The following is a 23,524-nucleotide window of genomic DNA, read 5'->3' as shown; positions in this document are numbered from 1 at the left end:
CCTATATGAGGGGGTGGGGGGGGGTCGCATAAATAAATGACACAGCGGTAGAAGCACAAGTGGCTACTGCAGAATGGCGGAATGAACCGAATGAACCTGACGGCGGTAGCAACAGCAGCAGAAGGAGACAGAGACAGAGAGAGAGAGAGAGAGAGAGAGAGAGAGAGAGAGAGAGAGAGAGAGATGCATGTTAACACACTGGGGTTATGTAATTGCCATGCAGGCTGCAGTGTGCTCTGTTTGGCCCCCAGTTTGGTGGGGGTGGACATGGAGGCGGGGGTATACATAGAAGGAGACAGCAAGAGACAGAGATAGACACAAAGCAGCAAAGGAGAATCCATCCATAATGAAGCATACTGAAGCATACATTGAGGCCCTTTCCACGCACACTTAATGAAAGCTGGCCCCCCTGTTTCTTGCCAAAAACATGCGGTAAACCCCATATGGGCATCTCAAAGCTGACAATACAACTCTGTCAGACATCAATCTAGCCTCCAGACATCATTTACGCTCAAGACCCTGAATCCACAGGAAACACTGGAGTAAGAGGGAGCTCTCGGTCAGATGTAACGCTGTCATAGAACAGCCTCGGCAAACAAAGACATTCCCATACTGCCGAGCTGGGGGCAGCAGTTACTATGGGGATACACTTGACCGCAGACAGATATGAGACAAACATTGTCTGCACTGTCTGGCTCACAGGCTAATTTTTTACACTGCTTCTAGCAATGCACTTGACTGCAATGGGCAAAGGTGCTCTGTTTGTAGGCCAAAGATATATTAACGGCAAAAAGCATTTGTGTTGCATTCGTTTTGGCATTTATATACCTACATGGTACTTTTCAAGCGCACTTGGTGTCTTTAGGTATACAAATGCCAACATTAATAGAACACAAATGCATAAAATGCACAGAACTCAACCTGCAATAGCTATTTTTACTTCTCTTAAAGTGACAGTTCAGACAAAAATGACATTGTCACTCCAAACTTGTTTTTATTTAAATACTTTTAAAAAAATGTGTTTTTTTGTCAATACAATGAAAGTCAGACAAAAACGCTCTTCGAACTATCATCCTTTGTGCTTGGCAGCAAAACGATTATAAATGGTGGCAGAATATTCAATTTGGGTGAACTATCCCTTTAAGAAAGCGCCAAACTCAACAACTTGTTTACAGAAAATTCTGCATCTCGGATATCAAGGGAACCTAATGAAGCAACACACAACACTTCTCAGAAGCCTTGCTTACCGCTACTACATTTAAACACTCACGTGTTGAGGCTCCGAAGACGGAAATACAGATTACGTTACATTTAATGTTATGTAATATCTGTACAGATCTACTCGGTTGTTTTGAAGCATTTTGAGTTAAGACTTATGTTTTATCGCTGTATCTCTTACCTGCAACGGTCCCCAAAAGCACAGCATCCCTTTTGAAAGAACTTGCAGATCATGGTTGGCTTGCAGCTGCTGAGGTCGTGTAAATATCGACAGTTGTCGCCCTCTTTGCAAAGCCCGTGCATGAAATACCTACAAATATAAATGTTTTTTGAGCTTGTACTGTATAGGATTTTACACAGGTTGCTTTATGGCATCCTAATATCCATGTCATACAGACTGTGATTCATAATAGACTGCCTACATAATTTACAGTATGAACAGCTTGACCCAGATAACCCTTCATAGGTGCATGTTATATATGACAACAGTGCTAATGTAAACATGACATATTATTCAGGTTTGAAATATCAAAAACACCTACTTGCCTTTTTTACTATTTTGTGCAGTCATGACTAGACTAGGATAAAGCTTGCTAAATGAAATCATGTACATAAATCATCAAGGCTGACACTGACACATTGGCTGCTGCCCAAACTGGTAAACTCAAGGTTTTTCTTAATGGCTTCCTTGAATACTCTTTGCTGTCAAACTGACTGCCATATGTGGTGGATGCAGTGCTGTGTTGTTTTTCGCAAACACGGATGTTGCAGAGATAAACACACACAGAGGAAGAAAGGACCGCAAATAGCAGCGGCTGTCGGACTGATCGCTGATCGGTGCGCTACAACAACAAACACACACACACACTCATCCAGTTCAGCACAAAGACAGCGGCGCTATCCGATGCCTCGCCATCGACGCACGGACAGGCGGTTGCGTTTTATATTTGTGAGCGATTCATGTTGTGACAACCGCGTTCCTCGACTGATTTTCACTAACCTGCAGGGTACGTGCTTCGTCCAGCCTCCGATAACTGCTGGAGCCGCTGTTGACGCTGCCGCTGCCTCCGCCATTGCTGTTTATGTTGAAGTCCCAGCACCCGGATCTTCCGGAAAGCGGCTGTTCTGCGCTCGGCCATTTTCGGAAAACCGAAGGCGCCGTACTTGATCGAGTGTTTTCGGAAAACAAAAACCGCATCGTATTCGGGCGTTTTCGGAAAACCGAAGACCTAACACGAGTCAGGTGACAACCTGACAAACTAGGGGAACAACACCTTCTCAAATGATTACATTATCAACTCAACTTTTATTGACAATTGTAACAAGCTTAGAATGTATTCAAATGTTATTTTTCTACATCACACAAATTAGTGTCCAAATTAGTGTTCAGAATAACAAATATCATACAGTAGGCCTACCAGTCAAATGTTTTTGAACAGATTTGTAATGTTTTTTAAAATAGCTTTTTTTCTATTTGAATATATTTTAAAATGTAATTTATTCCAGTGATCAAACCTGAATTTTTAGCATCTTTACTCCAGTCTTTAGTTTCACATGATCCTTCAGAAATCATTCTAATATGATGATTTGCTGTTCAAGAATTTGTTTTTTTATTATTATTATTATTATTATTATTATTAACAATATTTAAAACAGTATTTTTAGGATTATTTGATGAATAGAAATATCCAAATATCAGCATTTACCTGAAATAAAAAAAAGCTTTTTTAACATTATACACTATACCATTCAAAAGCTTGGAGTCAGTATAATCTGTTTTAGGAAAGAAATGATAGAAATTAATGCTTTTATTTAGCAAGGATACTTTAAATTGATAGCGTGATGATAAAGACATTATAATGTTACAAAAGATTTCTATATCAGATAAATGCTCTTCTTCTGAAGCTGTTTTCAACAAAATAATAATAGTAAATGTTTTTTGAGCATCAAATCAGCATATTAAAATGATTTCTGAAGGATCACGTTACAAGACTGAAGACTGGAGTAAAGATGGTATAAATTCAGCTTTGAAAATACAGGAATAAATTACATTTTTAAATATATTCAAATAGAAAACAGTTATTTTAAATAGTAAAAATATTTCTACATTTTGACTGCTGGCTTGGTGAGCAGAAGAGAGAGAAAAAACATGAAAAAACTTACTGTTCAAAAACTTTGACAAGATACAAAAATAACGTAACATTTAGGGTGATCATCACATTGTTGAAGATTATAGCATTTGATCTGCATTCTATGAAATTAAGTTTAATTTTTCAGAGTTATTTACTTTAAGTGTTTTCATACTTTGGTGACCAATTTCAACCAGTTTCAATTTCTCTGAAAAGCAGACAAAATTAGATATTGCCTTTCCTTGTTTTCATGTGAATCAACCAATTTTTCCTGTCACAGTTCCTGCTTAAAACTATGGAGTTTACATGTAAATGCCAAAACCCACTATTACTTACCAAATATTACACACTTCAAACACAGCAAAAAGAAACGAGAGGAAAAGCAAACAGATACTGTAATGTTTTGCTGGGAATTTTGAAAAGCATACTTTCCCCAAATCAAATAGAAAAATAGAGTCATTTGTTTGGAATTGCTTTAAAGAAGTCCTTTTAGAACACAGATGTGCACTCTAAAAAAACACTGAGTTAAAAACAACCCAATTTGGATTGTTTTTGTAACCCAAGGGCTGGGTAAATATTGAACATAACACATTTGGGGTAATTTTACCCAGCAAATTGTTTTTCTTTAACCCAGCATAACAGGTTGATTTAAAATGGAATGATATACAGCACACTAACAATTTTATAGATAAAATGAAATGTACACAAACCTGTATTTTACCAAAGAAAGGCTTTTGGTGGCACGTAGAACTGCTCTTTCCTGAAGAGGCTCCAAAACCCTGTTATAAATAACCCTGGGTGCATAGGAGCTGTATAACACAAAAACTATCAAAACACTGAAGAAAAAAAAAATGAATTTGGGGTAAAACAAAATAACCCAAATAATCTAAATAACAACCAAGAACAAAACAAATATACCACAACTGAGGTAGTGATCATGCTTTTTAAGCAGCTTTTTGAGCACCGAACATAATTTATTCTGAAGAATTTATTTAAAATATGTTTTAAAAAACTGTAAATATAAACAAAGATGCTTAATCACATCAGTTGTAAACAGCTTTTCTTGTAAGACAGTAAGGAAAGTCCCTCCATTGTTCCCTTTTACATCTGACCACAGCAATGACACCACAACAAAGGCTGGTTATTTCTCTCTCTTGAAATCATTATCATTGTGACTTGTGTTAAATATGTGCAATTAAACATTAAATATTCAACATGTCCCTGGGATTCTCTTATTTATTTATTTGTCCTGTATTACAGTGGTATTGACATTTAATTAGTGCATTAATGTTTTCAATAAAGCAGTTTTAATGCTCTCCCTATCTCTCTCTCTCTCTCTCTCTCTCTCTCTCTCTCTCTATACTCACACCCAGTATATAAATAGAGTAGGCAGCACTGATAGAAGGTGCAACTTAATGTGAGTAAATATGCAAATGTGCAGTCAAACGGTAAGTCAGTTTAAAGTGTGACCTTTCAGTAATGAAACTAAACTAACTAAGATGTGTGGTTGACACATTTACTATAAATTACGTTAGAGGTATTGCACATTTTGGCCATTTAAGGTTTTATCTCTGGGCATTTAGAGAAGTTGAGTATTGTGCAGTTAGGGAAGTTGAAGTACTCAGGAAATTAACATTGTGTAATTGTTTTTCTTTTAATATGATTGATATCATGTACAGGCGTGTCTTTATAAAGGCACATAATCACAGCAGAGCTCAGGCTGTAATTACTGAACAGCAAATTTCATGTTTCATATCTAAGGTAAATAAGCATTTATTTATGTGTTTGTTTGTTTTCGTGTCCAAGCAAGTGTATAGCAGTCATTTAATGTTTTTATGATATTACAGTTGAGCTCAAATGCTTACATCTCCTTTCGAAATCTGCAAAATGTATTTTTTTTTTACCAAAATAAGAGGGATCATACGAAATGCATGTTATTGTTTATTTAGGACTGACCTGAATAAGATATTTCACGATGGAAAAGATGTTTACAAATAGTCCACAAGAGAAAATATTAGCTGAATTTATAAAAATTACTCCGTTCAAAAGTTTACATCCCCTTGATTCTTAATACTGTGTTGTTACCCGAATGACCCACAGTTGCGTTTTTTAATGTTTTGTTGAGTAATAGTTGTTCATGAGTCCCTTGTTTGTCCTGCTGTTCTTCAGAAAAGCCCTTCTTGTCCAAGAAGTTCTTTGGTTTTCCAGCATTTTTGTTTTTGAAACCTTTCCAATAATGACTGTATGCTTGTAAGATCCATTTTTTCACATTGAGAACAACAAATGGACTCACAATGATTACAAAAGGTTCAAACGCTCATTGATGCTTCAGAAGTAAAAACCATGCATTAAAACTTTTGAACAGAATGAAGATGTGTACGTTTTTCTTATTTTGCCTAAATGTCATATTTTTTTCATTTAGTACTGCCCTCCAGAGACTACAGAAGATAGTTTCCCAGAAGACAAAATAAGTTAGATCTTCAAATTCAAAAGTTTTCACCCCCAGCTCTTAATGCATGGTTTTATTTTTATTATATTATGTTACAGGGTTTTTATCAGTACCCTGGTATTTGTCCACATTTATCAAACAAATGTATGCATATATAATTAATTCATGATTTAACACATAAACCTTTTTTTTATTTTCAGAGGATGTTGTCCACCATCTGGCCTGTGCTTATCTCATATCTCTTCCTGATTTCGTTCAAAGCACGTGGTGAAGAAGTCAGATATTGTTTCACTTCGACGGAGCACACAAAAGATCTTTCCAACAGCAATCTAACAAGAATGCCATCACATTTATCAAACAGCATAGAGTACCTAGATGTGTCCCACAACAACATCTCCAGCATTGTTCACACTGACCTGTCTAGTTTAACCCATCTCTGCTTGCTCAAAGTCACACACTGTGGACTTCAATACATCTCCCCTGATGCCTTCAGCAGCAACTCTGAAATGAAAGTGCTGAACATCTCCAACAACCATCTGATGGTAATTCCGAACTTGTGTTTACCCAAGCTAAGGATCCTAGACCTGTCCAGCAATGTATATCCTAGCTATGCGCTTCCAGACTCGTTTGGCAACTTAAGTTACCTTTCCATCCTTGCGATTGGTAGTAAAGACGCTACTTCTGTTAACGTGGCTGACTTTGGTCCTCTTCAAAACATTTGTTTGAATAAACTCATATTTGGAGATGGAACGGAATTGCGAAACTATGAAAATGGCTCTTTTTCGCAATTCAAATCGTTACAGGAAGTAGTTCTGAAAGTAAGTTTTTGCCAACGTTTCGACATTTTCACTAACATGATTATGGATTTTGACCAATCCCGAACCAAAAAAATTCAGCTTGTCAAGTTATTTCCAAACCAATGCACCATCAAGACTGATCCTTTCATGGCTTTTAAAGACTTACATTTCCTCAGTAACTTAACCATCGTAGACACCTGGCTAAACAGCTCTGTGATGGTGAAACTCTTCAGAAATGTTTGGAAATCATCTTTTGAGGAAACCGTGTTTTTAAATATCACATACAATGAAGACACTCCTGACGGCTTCCAGCTGCCAAAGCAGAATCACACCACCAATCTACGAGCGTTCGTACTTGATGGTGTACGCCACCATCAGTACCACTACCCTACGTTTAACGTGAGTGTGGAACTAGTCAACAAACTAACCTACATGAAGTTCTCTGGTACTGGAATGAATATTCTTCCATGCAATCTAATCTCAGCCATAAAGTCTCTTCGAGTTTTGGACCTGTCAAACAACCTCTTGGATGAAAGTGGCTTCTGGTGGTTTGGTTGCTCATCACAAAAAGTGTTTCCAGCCTTGAGGAAACTTTCGCTAAGCCATAACCGTTTCAATGACCTGGCTGAGATTGCCAAAAAAGTCAATGATATGAAGTTCCTGGAGTCTCTTGACTTGAGTTTCAACTCTATTTCCATTGGCAAACCGTGTTTTTGGCCACCCCACCTGATTGAGTTGAGCCTCGGCCACAATAATCTAGGAAACAATGTATTTCAGTATCTATCTCCGTTCTTTCAGAAGATAGACCTGTCGAAGACAGGCATAAGTGTTATTCCTTTAAACACAATATCATTGTTTCCTAGACTAACGTACCTCTATTTGAGTTTTAACAGCATACAGGTTATCCCATCGGATTTTCAGGCTCCTAAATTAGTAAGTCTGCACATTGACCAGAACGCGATTACTTTCATCAACCAGAAATCAATGGAAGGTCTTCCCAAGCTGAGGACTTTGAAAGCCGGCAACAATCCATTTAGTTGTGATTGTGATTCCTTTTGGTTCATGACTGTGTTTAATAAATCACTTCTCTCGGATTGGCCTCAGGATTACACTTGCAGCACCCCACCGTCATTTTCCGGTCGACGTTTGGAGACGTATGACCACAGATGGCTGTCTTGTCAACCTGGCTTGCAGGCTGCTGTGGTTTTATCTGTTTTATTTATTGTAGGGACTGCTCTGGCCGTCACTGTTTATGCTTGTGATGGCGTCTGGTACACCAAAATGCTTTGGGTTTGGATACGAATGAAAAGGAGAGGCTACAAGAGGGTTGATCGACTGCTAAATGCCAGCTTCCGCTACCATGCCTTCATTTCCTACAGCCAACATGACTCAGCTTGGGTGGGATCTCTGCTGGTACCTGAATTGGAAAGGTCAGGCCTGTCTCTTTGCGTCCATGAGAGGGATTTTGAACCTGGGAAGTGGATTGTGGACAATATAATCCATTGTGTGGAGGACAGCTACAAGAGCCTCTTCATCCTGTCCAAACACTTTGTCCAAAGCGAGTGGTGCAACTATGAGCTGTTTTTCGCCCAGCACAGGGCGATCAGTGTGAATGACGACTCTCTGGTGTTTGTTTTGTTGGAGCCTATACCAGCAGACTCTCTGCCGAAAAAGTTTCTGAAGTTGAGAAAGCTGCTGAGGCGGAAAACGTACCTGGAGTGGCCGGCAGACGAACGCAAGCAGCGAGTATTCTGGTGTAATCTTAAAGCTATTCTGCAGACTGTAGACCAGAGTCAGATTTTAAAGGATGTGGCCACAGACATTGCTGAAATGTGTCATCTGGTGCCTGTTTAAGAATGAAAATCTGTTTATTATTTGAAAATATTGTAAATAAAAATGCTATTTAAAAAAAGAAAAAAGAAGAAAATTAGGTTTTCTGGCTTGCATGAAACTATAGTACAGAACAAAAGCATTGTTCTATTCGTTGTTTGGATATTTTCATTTCTGTTTAAACTATGACTGTGTTCCTTGTTTAGACTCAAACAGCCAGCCCAGATAATGTGTACATGAATTGTATTCTTTCTAAAAAACCTTGGCCTATGTCTCCTCCTACTGTTTAACTTTAGAAGTGGTGCAAACTTAAACTTGGTGAGTTCAAGTTTTCAATACTAATGCTGTATTACTATACTATTTCCTGAACATCCGTTCAGTTATTTGATAATATAGATAATAATAAAAATACTGATATAGGACAAACTGGGCCAAGATATCAAACTTTTTACTCCAGTTGTTATTATTATTAGTAGTTGTACAATTATTATTATTATTTAAAAAAATATTATTTAAGGAAATAATAATAGTAAAATAAAAATAAAATACTGATAAACTGGGGCAAGCTGTCACACTTTTTACTCCAGTTATTAGTATTTATTATTATTATTTAATAAATAATAATAATAATAATTATTATTATTATTGTAAAATATTTATGGAATAAATGATAATAGTAAACATAAAAATACTGATACAGGGCAAACTGGGGCAAGCTGTTACACTTTTTACCCCAGTTATTAGTATTTATTATTATTATTAAATAAATAAAATTATTATTATTATTATTATTTAACAATATAATTTAAAGAAAGAATAATAAGAATAAAAATACTGATATAGAGCGAACTGGGGCAAACTGTTACATTTTTTACTCCAGTTATTAGTATTTATTATTATTATTAAAAAAATAAAATTATTATTATTATTATCATTATTATTATTATTATTATTATTTAAAAATATCATTTAAAGAAAGAATATTAAGAATAAAAATACTGATATAGAGCGAACTGGGGCAAGAAGTCACACTTTTTAATCTGGATATTTTTATTATTATTGTTATTATTAATAATAAACCAAAAAAGTATTTTTTTAAGGAAATAATAATAATAAAAATAATAAAAATACTGATATAGTGCAACCTGGGGCAAGCTGTAACACTTTTTGCTCAAATTATTTTGATGATGATTATTATTATTGTTATTATTATTAAATAAATTATTATTTAAAGAAATAATAATAATACAAATACTAATATAGAGCAAACTGGGGCAAGAAGTCACACTTCTTACTCCAGTTATTATTATTATTATTATTATTATTATTATTATTATTAGCAAATAAATTATTATTGATGAAAGAATAATAACGATAATAGTAAACATAAAAACACTGGCAAACTGGGCCAAGCTGTCACACTTTTTTCTCCAGTTATTATTACTATTATTAGTAGTAGTAGTTGTAATATTGTTATTATTATTAATGTTATTTTTATTATTAAATCAATTATTATTTAAAGAAGGACTAATGATATTAATAATACTGATATAGAGCAAACTGACACACTTTTTACTCCAGTTATTATTATTATCATCAAATACATTTTTATCATTATTATTACAGCTACCTTATGTATAGCATATGTATGTAACTTTTACGCAATTCTGAAACATAATTCATCAACCAGTACAATTGCAATTCAAATATTAAAACATTTATACATGTTGCATATGTATAATTATAATTCAAAACATGAAAATCTGCAGCAAAGTTAACAATTATAAAACATAATTTTAAGCTATTTATTTGCCAACACGCATTGCAATTACTGAATTTTGCAAATGTATAAAATGTTAAACACCACAATTCGCTTCAACGAAATGTAAAAACAATACCCTTGAGCACACAGTTCGACCTTCAATATATAGTTCTCGAAACCATAACATTTACAGTACTTGTATATTGCGCACTACATTACCCATACGCCCAAACCTATCATCAACTGCGCATGCGCTGAAAAGTCACTACTTGACGCGCCCCCCTCCCTATTTCAATGTAAGATGGTGGTTAGGAGGCTCTACCGCTCTACAGAGAGGCTGTAAGAAACAAGGCTTGGTGTTTTCGCATCAAATCACACAGGAGCAGGGACAGCCCACCCGGGGAAATTATATTGTGAGCTGTTGTGCTAGACCTGGGCCGTTCAGATAGATTTTATTTGCTGTGAATCTGCCTGTACAGATAGACAGGGTGAGTATCCCACCAAGGCCTCTCTTGTCCACCGCCTCCACATTCAGCTGCTTTCCTCTCTCAATTCACTTCTTTATAACATACCTCATCCCTCTTTCTCCCTCAAACGTCCATTTCTTGTGGCAACGCCTGTGTTTTGTGTGTGTAATCATCAGTCTGCCAGACTAACGTTAGTTGTACAGTTAGCCGAGTAAGTTAGCCGCTAGCTGCAGCGTTTGACCGGCTTTTAATAAAATACACAAATAGTAGTCCTCGCTTCGCCAAACACTGACTTATTTTTTGTCATTCAGACACTTAGACAATAGACAGTGTGTATACACTGCGTTTAGTGTATATTTAGCCTGTTGAATAACTTCCATATGTGTTAGCTTAGCTGGTTTACCTAAAGGCATTAACAAGGAAACACATTTCTCTTTTTGTAATGCATATGTGTTTTGACAGAGGGAATTTCTTTGTTGTTGTTTTTTCTTAGTAGGAAGTTTCTGGGGGGTTTTTCTGAGCGACATCGTTTTAAAAATATGACATCTGATATTTGACATTGCACGGTTACTGCAGTTTATTTTATTATTTTTGTCCACACCCTTCTATTATTGTGTGTGGCGCCCGTTTCAATAGGCACCCACTGACAGGAGGTTCTCCCTACAGGAGCAAATGCACCTGTCATCCTTTCTGCAAGAAGTAATATGAAGTCTTAAATGAGGATATTTTTGTGTTTGGCTAATTTTTGCAACATTATGTTCCTGTTGAGTTTGCACTATTAATACTGTTGTCAGCAGTAGGCCTTTTGAGCTTGCCATCTGCGTTTTGCCTTTTAGAGTTAGAGCCAGAAATAAAAACAGACATGTATTTCTTTCTTTGGAACACAAAATGGGATGTTAGGTAGAATGACTTTGATCCTATGGAAAGATGGATGCAATGGAAGTAAATGGTGACTGAGTCATTTCAGGGTGAACTTTTTCCTTTGTTGCATAACAGCTGAGATTTAATGTAACTGGTTTGCCAGTTATGTTTATGCAGGTGCATATTAAAGATCCTTGTAAAGAAGAGCACGAGAGAGTTTTGCCCGTATGCTTTGGGAGCGATATCAGCTGGGTTTTAAGTGAACCGGTTGTCTAGGCCCGGTTCCAGTGCACCGTCAGGCGTCGTTTGTTCCAGAGTCCAGACACAATGTTTGAGAGACAGTTTTCTGGCAAGGGTCAACGGTGCTATATGATCCCGTTCTGAATGGACATCTGCCTTGGTGTTCAGTTGCATAAAAAAATGGTGCTCTTTGTTTTTATAGTTGGTTGAAAAAGTTAATTTGCACCTTTAAGATCTGTCCGAACGGGTCAGCCGCAATCCTGGCAGTACATTCTTTAAAAATAAAGGTTCCAAAAGTGTGGGTTTTTTTTTTTCGTTTCAGTGAACAGTTTCTAATAGAACCATTTTGAAGCACATTTTAAAAAGCTAAGAAATCTTTTTTGACTATTAAAACATTTTCTGTCTTTGCAAGGTTTCATAGATGTTCAAGGTTCTTCATAGAACCATTGATGCCAATAAAGAAAGGAAAAAAAGCCTTTTAATTTAGGCTTCGGTAAGATCTGGAAAGATCGTCCGTTTTGTGATTTAAAGCTGTTTAGTTGGGATAGATCACCATGCTGTTTTTCTGAGATATATTCGAAAATAGATGTACCTTTTGTGTTATATTTTAGTGCTTTTATTCTGTCTGCCCAAACTAGTTTTTTTTTTTTTTTTTTTTTTTTTTTTGTGGTAAAGACATCATCCCTTGCCAATGCATCTTCCATCTGCTTATGAAAGCAGCCCACAAATGGACACTACTCCCACTCTGATGATCATTTCAGCTACGCTCTTCTCTGACATCAGAATGACATCAGCTTAGACAACTGTTCATCTTTTTGCTAATCATGAGTATTGCATACATTTGTCTTTTAGAGCCTTTAATTGCATCTTAAACATCTAGTTTTAAAGTCAACTTTCTGAATGTATAATGTGTAAATCAGTTTGTAAAGCTGCTGACTTGACTAGACTAACATGTTCACCACTCTCCAAACCTTTTAACTTATGGCAAAAGAATATAAAAGTAACTCCCTGTTGGAGAAATGCTTTTAAAACCGTGCCAAAGATTTTCTAAGTCTGTCTTTAAGGCTTCAGCTTGTGATTTTTCTCATAGAGTATTGTGAAAGCTTTCAATTTTGTTTGTAGATGGCGTAGCGCTCCTGAGATTTCTATTAAAGGTTGTATGCATTATATTTAGACCATATTTTCACAGCCCATTTCAAAAACGCAGACTTTCGATTTGACTTGCATATAAAATTATACAGGAAGACTTTTAAAACATTGCCAAAGACCATACAAGTCTGGCTTCAAGACTCAATCTTGTGATTTTTGTTCAAAGTTGCATTGTTTAGTGTTGCACAGTTGTTATTCTCGTCCTTTGGTGTGGCCTTTACCGTGGTTATTGATGTGCTGTCATAAAATGTTGTGAAAGCCTTTGATTTTTGTTTCTAGATGGCACAGCATGATCTATTTAACTTTTCTGAATCCAACTGCAGAAATGTTTACTTCATTAAATTTTCATGCTTTAAACGGTTGTGCCGAAGGGTCTCAGTGAGGTGCAAAGAAACCGAATGCCTGATAAGCCTGCGATTGAATGTTTTCTGAAGGATTTGGTATGCTATGCTTTGAAGAAAGGTCTTTCCATGTTGACCCCTGCGCACAGGATTGAGGGCCCTTCAGGCTGTCCCTTCGGCGTTCAGCTCCCACGGTACGCTGGGTTAATGTATACACGAAAACATGTACGAGCGCCAAAACTCAAACATTGTAGGCTTAGATAATCACTTTCCCAGCACCATAGTCATTTTGCAAACATGTTTGTTAGTGTGGATGTTTCTGGCTTTATTGGTCAATGTAAGCATAATCTATTTTGATTTGAGTTTAGTTGAATCCAGATTTGATTACATTAGAAGTCAAATCAGGATTTGTACTCTTCCAACTGTGATCTTTTTAATACTCAGCATTTGTGACCCTAGACAACAAAACCAGTCATTAACGTTCGGATAAATAAGCTTTCTATTGATGTGTGGTTTGTCAGGGTAGGAAAATATTTGGCTGAGATACAACTGTTTGAAGTCTGGAATCTGAGGGTGCAAAATATTGCATATTGCTAATCAAAAATAAAGTTTTGATCCATTTACATAATAGACCCATACAATGTATTTTCGGCTATTGCTACACTTTTACCCGACTGATTTTGTTGTCCAGGGTCACATTTGTGTTTTCATTTCAAAGGTTGTCTTGTGATATTTATTGCCCATTTTGTTCCATTTTATGCATCTTTTTTTCACAGCGTGTGCATGTGGCGTTAGATGCTAGAAGGAGCCAAACCCCACACAGCTTGAGTGCATCTTGTTGGGGGTTTATAATCATTGTGATGGAATCAAATTCCTTTTTACGAGAGTGATGGTTAAGGGTTTGTTGTGCATCGTCCCCAGCAGGGGCCAGCGGAAAGCTTTTATTACCCGGAGCTCATATCCGCCTCTGCTGGGAAGGAATCCCATCCTCACTGACAGTGGGAAATCCTTCTCTGTACAGTCCTGGGGACTGCAAAAAACTCACACCCTGTTTCTAATTCCATATTGGCATGTCAAGGAGATGGTGGTTTGCATTTTCCCCACCACCCCCCTTACTAGCTGGGGTGAGACCTTGCCGATCCGAGGAAGTCCTGATTACCCTACTTGTAGCGCAGACCGCCCCCTGCGTTCAATCAGCATTTCCCTTTTAAAGGGAGATTCAAGGGACTGACTCCTCCTGCTGTACTCTGCCTGGCCAGGATGGGATATTTTTAGACGGCTCTTTTTTTTTTTTCTCCCCCATCCTCTTGTAACCATACTCTGTCCCCTCTTTACACTCCTGGCGCTTCCGCTACTGACTCATGAAATAAGACTCATGAAATGACAATTGTTTTTGAGTTTGGTTGGTTTTTAGACTGTGTGTGTTAGTTATGAGGCTGTACATACATACATGCACCACTGTTAGAAAGTTTGGGGTCAGTAAGATTTAAAAAAAAAAAAAGTTCCTGAAGTTTCTTACCTAGAAAAAGACACACCCAGAAGTATTGTGAAATATTATTGCGATTTAAAATACCCGTTTTCTATTTTAATACATTTTGAAATGTTATTTATTCATTACATTTGATTGACTGATTTGGTGCTCAAGAAACATTTATTGTTAATTTTAATATTAGTAAATTTCAAGCAGACTGATGCATTTTAAGATTCTTTGATGAATAGAAGAAAAAGAGCAGCATTTATTTGAAATATAAATATTTTAACTTTAAACTAGTCTTTATTGTCTTTACTGTAAGGAAAAAAAAACAGCCGTTTTGTTTACTACACACATACTAAAGCACAATTATTTACTAGAAGTTATTAGAAAATTTTACAATACAGGGAAATTATTTACTACAATTTGTTTACCAGAACAATGTAAATGCGCAACACAGTATTTCTGAAAAAAAAAGACTTATTTTTTTAATAAAATCAATTGATTAGGAATGCTTTTGATTATTAAAATTTAATGAAACCATTAAAATAGGATCCAGAAAACTAATGGAAAACACAGAATTTGAGAAAAAAAAATACAACTGAATTTGAGAAAAAAAAACGTAGTTCATAGAGTCTTAAAGATTACATTTTTGGACTTTTAATGAATTAAAGACATCCTTTTTGATATATATTTGATATATATATTTTTTAATGAATTCAACCATTAAAACTGAATCTAGAAAAATTAATATAGAAAAATGTAAAAAAAAAAAAACTGAATTTGGGAAAAAAATAAATGGATTTCATAGGGCCCCAAGATTCCGTTAAGAATGAGAATCTAGAAGGTTACTTTTGGAATTCCAGGCATGACAACTAAAAAAAAAAAAAAAGAATATTTATGGCACTCAGACACAAGTTGAGCTGAAACATTTCTAGCTTTAACATTATTTGTTCTTAACATATTCTTTTTTTAAATGAAAAAGTATCAGCTGTATGCAAAATGACCCATATCTGACTACTAAAAATGTGTACAATTTAACAATTTACTCAATGAGCCGCATTAAGATCTCCGTATATCTGGGACCTAACTATCGACAGCCTTTAAAATGTACATACCAAAAGGAAAGCTTATAAAGAACCAGAATCTAAATGGATATTAAGATATCTTTAATACTTCATGAGTTACAGACATGCAAACTTGAGGCAATAACCACAAGAAGTGCACTTTGCCTTTTTTGAACTGTCACCGTTGGCATAAAATGAAACAAAGATTGCTGAAGTCAACAGATTTTATTAATAGTCCTACCAATCTCTGTGTAAAAATATAATAAAAATGCTGACAGCTTTCTAAAGCCGTTTTACACACTATAAATTGGATCCAAATCTCAGGTAAAATTGTCAGAAAATTGTCCTTTTGATTTTTGTAAATATACATCTGTGACATTTAAAATTTTGCCTTTCATCATCGTTTATCTTTCTACAGAAAAAAATACTAACAAAATCAAAAATTTGAGCTGGGGCCCTCTGGTTGAGTTGACGCAGAATGACTGCCCAATTGTGTATGTTTTTTACAATAAGGATGGCTAAAAACAGTGTTCACATGCACATACGTTTTCCTGAGAAAACGTACAGACAGTTTTGATGACTCATCCTGCACTACACAGGTTTTCGGCCAATCAGATGCTTTCTAGTATGTCCCACCCTCTGTTTACAAACAGAAGTGTCTGTGGGAACAACAAATAAAAGGCTAATAACATACAATCTACTTGTTTCCCTTATAGTTTAAAAGATATTGCTTGTTCTGTAATGTTTTTTTGCCATTAGTTTAACATGACATAGATGAATCACTCCATGGAAGCTTCATATTCTGGTTTGTTTGTTAGTGAACACAAGGCTGTCCTGTATTTGCTCCCATTTGGTAGCTTTGTTCAAACCATTGTTTGATAAATGAACCTCCTGGGGAAGTGCCACCAGGGAGCGGGAACTGTCTTGGACAAACTGGCGTATTTATACTCGTCCATGTTGTTTATTCAGAAAGGTTTCAGTACTACTGCAGAAGATTGTGCAAACAAATATGGACCAAATGAAAACCAGTTACCACTAAGATGTGAGTTAGCTTGTATTAGCCCTGTTATCTTCTTAAGTAAATGAAGGATGCTGATATTATTTTTCAGTAGGCTTTCAAATAAAGATGCCAGCAGTCACATTCCTTCAGAGATTTTTTAAAACCAATACATCCTACATTCGAGATGCACACCTTGTAATGAGCCCACGAATCTGTGTTCCATATGAGAGCCCAAAACCTCATTTTCTGTAATTGCTGAATTTGCACCTACACATTTAGACAACCAGTTCACTGGATGATCCCTAGAGGGATACGCATACTTGTTATTGAAACTGTTGCGATTGCTTGTGTGGGTGTTTGTGCTTGTCGATTCCAATTATGCCTTCAATTCCTCTTTTGACTTGAGTTTTAAACTCCTCCCACACACACAAACACACTCTTACTAGTAGCAGGCTCATTATTGGCTCGCTGTTGCAACCCCAAGTGTGCTTTGAGACTATTTGAGTGATATGAGCCTAATTCTGTCTCGCTTCTGAAGATTAGACACTGTTGGAAAAAAACCAAGATATTTTTAAACCTAGAAGCTTCGTTTGTTTGACATTTTTGGCCTATAGAAACAAAAACCTTTATTTTTGCTTATATAAAAGAAATTTTGAAACTTATTAAAAATGCTGATATCTATATTAAAAGTATTTTTAAAATGTTAAATATATACACTGCCAGTCAAAAATTTTTGGACTGTAAGATTTTTAATGTTTTTTTTAAAGAAGTCTCTTCTGCTCACCAAGCCAGCATTTCTTTGATCCAAAATACAACAAAAGCAGTAATATTGTGAAATATTTTTACTATTTAAAATAACTGCTTCTCTTTGAATATATTTTAAAATGTAATTTATTCCTGTGATCAAAGCTACATTTTCAGCATCATGACTCTTAGTCATAAGTGTCGCATGGTCCTTCAGAATTTTTTTTATTATTATCAATATGTAAAACAGTTGAGTAATTTTTTTTTTTAATAGAAAGGTCCAAAGATTAGCATTTAAAATTAAAATTTTGAAATTAAAAAGCTTTTCTAACATTATACACTATACCATTGAAAAAGTATAATTAATAGTCAGTATAATTTTTTTTCTGAAAGAAATTCTAGAATTTAATACTTAAATTTAAAGCATCCTTACTAAATTAAAGGTAAATTTAAATTTAGCTTTGAAATCACAGGAATAAATTACATTTTAAAATAAATTCAAATAAATAATAATATATATATATAAAAAAAAAATATATATATATATATATATATATTTTTTTTTTTTTTTTATAAATTTACTGTTTTTGCTGTACTGTAGATCAAATAAATGCAGGCTTGGTGAGCAGAAGTGACTTCTTTAAAACACATAAAAAAAAGGTACTTTCCAAAAAATTTAAAAAATATATTTAAATAAATAATAATAATATTTTTAAATTTGTTTTTTCCCCTCATCAGCTCTGCCTCTAAACTGTGAGAACACCGCGCTCTTTTCTCCGCACCGTGCCATAGGATGTCCCGCAGCCCTGAGGTGAAGGAAGACCCCATGGAGTGCCCACTGTGCATGGAACCGTTGGAAATTGACGACGTCAACTTCTTCCCCTGCACCTGCGGCTATCAGATCTGCCGCTTCTGCTGGCATCGCATACGCACAGACGAGAACGGCCTCTGCCCGGCCTGCAGAAAGGTAACCAACGAGCCAGCACAGCACACAAACCAATTTCTTCACAATCATCCTTGATTAGTTATTTATATTAAATGATGCAAGTTATTAGGCCTGCATGTTGCTTTAAATTTGGGTTTAGCACTTGATTGCATTCATACAATCTTAAAATCTTAACCTGGGGAACCTGTGGCACTTTCATTTATTTCTAAGAAACTGCTCTATTGGGGAGCTCGAGGAGATGAGTTTTAATGGCTAGCATTCAGCATCCCAGGGAGCTTTGCTGGAATAATTCACGCTCCTCCTGCTGCCTCAGGGTTTGATTTTTTATTTTTTTTTTCTCATTGCTGTACAGCTGTGTGGAGCAAACATGTGCAGCACAACAGGCCTCCAGTGCCTGTGTTCTTTTTCTAAACGCTCCCAGACAATCCCTTAAATCAGTCCCTGTAGTGTCCAGTTTATTGCAGCTCCTTAGCCTTAATTTGCAGGATGCATGTTATTATTTTTATGTTTATTGCTGCATGTGTTATACAACATCATGGTTTTCTTTCCACTGGGTGAGTTTAAAGATAATCCCAGGGTGTCCGCTGATCATTAATCAGTGTCATTAAAATTTATTTTCAAAATGAAAGGCTGTAAAGTCATAAATAGCATATAAAAAGCCTTACTGAATGTGGTATTCGAGTGTATACATACATATTTATGTGTTTAAATATTGATGGTTATTAAAATGCATCAATATGTTGTTACATATTCACTAGGGATAATTATTTGTATTTCAATAAAATATTAAACTGAAAGATTTTTTAATTTTAATTATTTATTATTATTACTTTGGTATTTTTACCATTTGATGCTGATATGGTGAAATTATTTAAATATAATTTTGTCAATGTACATGCACTGCAGGATCAGTAAGATTTTGTTTTTTAAAGGCTTTTCTGCTCATGAAGGCTGCATTTATTTGACAAAAAATACAGAAAAAAGCGGGGATGTTGTTAAATATCATTTCTATTTCAATATACTTTAAAATAGAATTTATTTTTGTGTTGCAAAGCTAAATATTCAGCATCGTTACTCCAGTCTTCAGTGTCACATGATCCTTCAGAAGTCATTCTAATATGCTGATTTATTATCAATGTTGAAAACACTTGTGCTGCTTAATATTTTTTATTTTTTTTTGGAACCTGTGATATTTTTTTCAGGATTCTTTGATGAATAAAAGGTTAAAAAGAACAACATTTATTCAAAATAGAAATCTTTTGTAACAATATACACTACCGTTCAAAGTTTTGGGGTAGTAAATTTCTTTCTTTCTTTAAAATAAATTAATACTTTTATTCCGCAAGGATGTGTTAAATTGATAAAAAAGTGATAGTAAAGACTTATATTGTAAGAAAAGATTTCTATTTTGAATAAATGCTGTTGTTTTTAACATTTTATTCATCAAAGAATCCTGAAAAAGTATCACAGGTTTCAAAAAAATAGTAAGCAGAACAAATGTTTCTGACATTAATAATAAAGCAGTATATTAGAATAATTTCTATCGTACGACACTGGAGTAACGATGCTGAAAATTTAGCTTTTTAAAGTATAATAAAATCGAAAAATTATTTTAAATTGCAATAATATTTCATAGCATAATTTTTTTTACTGTGTTTTTGACCAAATAAAAGTTTTGATGAGCTTTGATGAGCATTAGAGACTTCTTTTTTAAAAAAACATTAAAAACTTACTGATGCCAAAATTTGAACAGCTTGTATGTAGTATGTAGTGAAACGACAACATCTAGAATGATTTCTTCTAACAATTAATATCTTTTGTTTGGTTCAGCCCTATCCAGAAGACCCTGCGGTATACAAACCTCTCTCTCAAGAGGAACTTCAGAGGATAAAGAACGAGAAGAAGCAGAAGCAGAACGAGCGGAAGCAGAAGATCACAGAGAACCGCAAACATCTCTCCAGTGTGCGAGTCGTCCAGAGAAACCTGGTGTTTGTGGTGGGCCTTTCACAGAGACTCGCCGACCCCGAGGTGATTCAGCAAAACACACCGACCTCTGTGTAACTGATGATGTTCTCACTCAGGATAAATGATTCCGTTGCACCAAAGCTTGATATTCATCTTGGTGGTATTTGTTAGTAAGCTCTCGAATTTCTCCCGCAGTTTCTCAGCTTTAAAAAAGTTTCGCTGCAAGTAAGATATGAAAAACTACACTTTTTTTTTTTTGTCCCGTCAAGGTCTTATCTATTTTATAACTGTTGAAAAATGAAGGTTCTGAATCATTTGACCAAGCTGCTAAAACATTTCTGAACAAATGAGAAAAAAAAAACATTGAAGTACTTTTTGAGGTCATATCTTTTTGTGTAAACTCGCAGGACTAAATAAGAATAAGATCATTTTAAAAAGAAACAATTAGGAAGAATAACTTGAACTACATAAACAGATTTATACATTTTACTCTTGATTTTGTGATCCTGTTATAGTATTTTTAAATATGTTACCATGGACCACAAAACCAGTCTTGCGTAGCATAGGTATATTTGTAGCAATAGCCAAAAATACACTGTATGGGTCAAAATGAACTATTTTTCTTTTATGCCAAAAATCATTAAGATATTAAGTAACGGTCCATGTTCCATGAAGATATTTTGTAAATTTCCTACTGTAAATATATCAAAACTTAATATTTGATTAGTTATATGCGTTGCTAAGAACTTAATTTGGACAGCTTTAAAGGTGATTTTCTCAGTATTTTGATTTCCCAGATTTTCAAATAGTTGTATCTTGTACAAATATTCAGGTCCAATCCTAACAAACCGTACATCAATGGAAAGAGTATTTATTCAGCTTTCAGATGTCTTTTCAGATCTCAAAAAAAAAAAAAAAAAACCCTTGTGACTGGTTTTGTGGTCCAGGGTCACATAAAGAAATTGTTAGTCTGTGTGCACTGGTAATTATATTAACGCCCAATAATTTTATACACAGTGACTATGACGTATAATTGCATATTTTCTGAACGCTGACTGTATATTAAAACAGTATTATGGTGTTTGCCTTTCTATTATTTGACAGAACTGTTCTGTGCTCTCAGCACTGTCAAATTCCTGTTTATGACATTTACCAAACAGAAAAAAATTTTGGCTGCTATATTGGCCTTGACAATATATATTGGTCAACTGCTAGTAGTTACTGGTGTCAGTATAAAAATATGCCTTCTGGCATCACATAGAGTACATTTTGTGTCAGAAATGAAAAATCTTACTTTTTGGTGCTTCCAAAGTGTCTTTGGCATGGAAAAGCACCCCTTATATTTGCTGAGTCTACTTTTCGACATTATTATAGCCTTTACTTTGCCATATTAGTAGAGCTTGGTTAAAAAAAAAAAGAGAGATTTCTGGATTTTAATCGATTCTCATTTTTTAAGAAAGGATATTGATTCTTAAATCCCAAGAATCAACAAGTCAAGCCTGTTTTCAGTTATTGAATGGAACATTCTAGCGCGCCTCCCATTCAATTAATCGCAATAAGCTTTGTGCCTTGTTACTTTTGATATAAAACAAAGCCTCAGATTTCAGGTTCTATCCATTTTATTAATGTATTCAAACAATAAATGGGAATAGCCACTGTTTAATGTGAAGTGACCACTGATTATATTCTCCACTTTAATACCAGTTTCAGAATTAAATAAACATGAATGAAGATCTGAAGGTGTTAAAACCCTAAGACATCATTCAGCTTGTAAACAATGTCAGGTCACACCACATTTACCTCAGAAAAACAAGTTGGTTGACCATAAACTCATTAGTCGGGTAGAAAAATGCTCTTGAGAATTGCTAAATATATGCACCACAAAATATATTCATCTGTTCTTCAATGTTTAATTAATGTTGAATAAATCAAGTTTTTATGAAAGTCACCATTAAAATGTTTATATTAAAAAAAAAACGAATAGGAGAAATACAATTATGTAATTGTAACTTTATTATTATACAACTTCAATGTCTAATTTAAGCATTTATCATACAAATCAGTTAATCCTGACCTTCAGTATTATAGTAATACAGTACCAACGGACTCTCATGTGTATTTCACAGCATTAGTAGAGAGATTTTTTGGCATGTCCTGTACCTGTTATTTATCTGTGCTTGTGACTCAGAATCAAATCGAATCATGACATTTGTCAAAACCCAGCCCGATTGTACAGGATCACTTCCATCTAGCTGCATGAAACTCCTTGAAAAATGTGTAGATTTGATTTTATTCCACATATCATCAGACAAAAAAAAAGACCATAAACGGTTTCCTGGGAAATGAAAGCTACCTGCCCACCAGCTGCACTTAGCCTGCATAACCAGCCCACGAAAACAGCTTTCGCTCTCTTCTCGCTCTCTTCTCGCTCTCTTCTCTTTGACGCTCATTCTCTCCCTCTATTTGCCATCACAGTTGACGTCATGTACCCTGAATAGATCTCACCAGAGAACAAGTTATTCAGTGTGAAAAACCGAGAGAGTGAGAACATGCCTTCTAAATTCAAGAGCGTTGGAACGAGATAAGGAGGACAAAGCTTTAAAAACGTCAAATCTAATGTTTTTATGGGGTTTGTCTGCCTGAGTTGCTTTTCTATACCGATCATTCACTTCACACTGAGGGTGTGAAAAAGAACAAAACTGAAAAGCGAGCAAGGCCGCTACACTCCAACAAAGACCGCAAAGAAACATCCGGGCTGCTTTCACAGTTCAAGAGTGACCAGAATCTCAAAAGCACCATGCCGTTGCCGCCAATGAGCTGTCAGTCAGCCGCCAGAGACCTACTTGGGTGCCACACTTCGTTTTCAGTGTTGATTTGGTTGAGCATTGTGGACATCCTGTTGATAGCGTTTAGGTCATCGAATCTCAATACAGTATGTCATTCACGCAAATCCTGTTTTTTGTTTCGTCCTCAAAAGCCTTGTTGTGTAAAGTGGTTTACTTATGTAAGTAGAAACAAGCTTAAATTGTTAAATGATATTTGCCACAGTGCTTATGGGTTATATTGAGTTCCTAACCTAGATTTCATA

The 23,524-nt window shown here is 35.3% G+C and overlaps 3 protein-coding genes across 4 annotated transcripts in view; 2 read left to right on the top strand and 1 right to left on the bottom strand.

Annotated features, from left to right (window-relative positions):
* mkrn1 (makorin, ring finger protein, 1) overlaps window positions 1-2,315 on the bottom strand; it is a 12,188-nt gene extending 9,873 nt beyond the window's left edge. Inside the window, exons 1-2 of the mRNA XM_073838198.1 lie at window positions 2,219-2,315; window positions 1,400-1,528 (exon numbers count right to left, since the gene is read on the bottom strand). Coding sequence (XP_073694299.1) covers window positions 1,400-1,528; window positions 2,219-2,292 — 203 coding nt within the window. The 5' untranslated portion in view covers window positions 2,293-2,315. The remainder of the gene's footprint in view (window positions 1-1,399; window positions 1,529-2,218) is intronic.
* Window positions 2,316-5,999: 3,684 nt separating this feature from the next.
* On the top strand, window positions 6,000-8,447 carry LOC141333293 (toll-like receptor 1). Its single transcript, XM_073838270.1, has one exon. It carries the CDS (start codon window positions 6,000-6,002, stop codon window positions 8,445-8,447), a length of 2,448 nt encoding a protein of 815 aa, XP_073694371.1.
* Window positions 8,448-10,498: 2,051 nt separating this feature from the next.
* Window positions 10,499-23,524, top strand: part of cnot4b (CCR4-NOT transcription complex, subunit 4b) — a 29,647-nt gene continuing 16,621 nt past the window's right edge. For both annotated transcript variants that reach the window (XM_073838045.1, XM_073838044.1), the window contains exons 1-3: window positions 10,499-10,673; window positions 18,264-18,492; window positions 20,302-20,499. In XM_073838045.1, coding sequence (XP_073694146.1) covers window positions 18,319-18,492; window positions 20,302-20,499 — 372 coding nt within the window. In that variant the 5' untranslated portion in view covers window positions 10,499-10,673; window positions 18,264-18,318. The remainder of the gene's footprint in view (window positions 10,674-18,263; window positions 18,493-20,301; window positions 20,500-23,524) is intronic.

This window comes from Garra rufa, chromosome 4, assembly GCF_049309525.1.
Source record: "Garra rufa chromosome 4, GarRuf1.0, whole genome shotgun sequence".
Taxonomy (NCBI): domain Eukaryota; kingdom Metazoa; phylum Chordata; class Actinopteri; order Cypriniformes; family Cyprinidae; genus Garra; species Garra rufa.
Note: the sequence above shows the minus strand (reverse complement) of the source record. Positions and strands in the feature narration are given on the sequence as shown.

Coding starts and splice junctions, on each gene's coding strand:
- LOC141333293 (XM_073838270.1), top strand. CDS start 6,000: ATGTTGTCCACCATCTGGCCTGTGCTTATCTCATATCTCTTCCTGATT.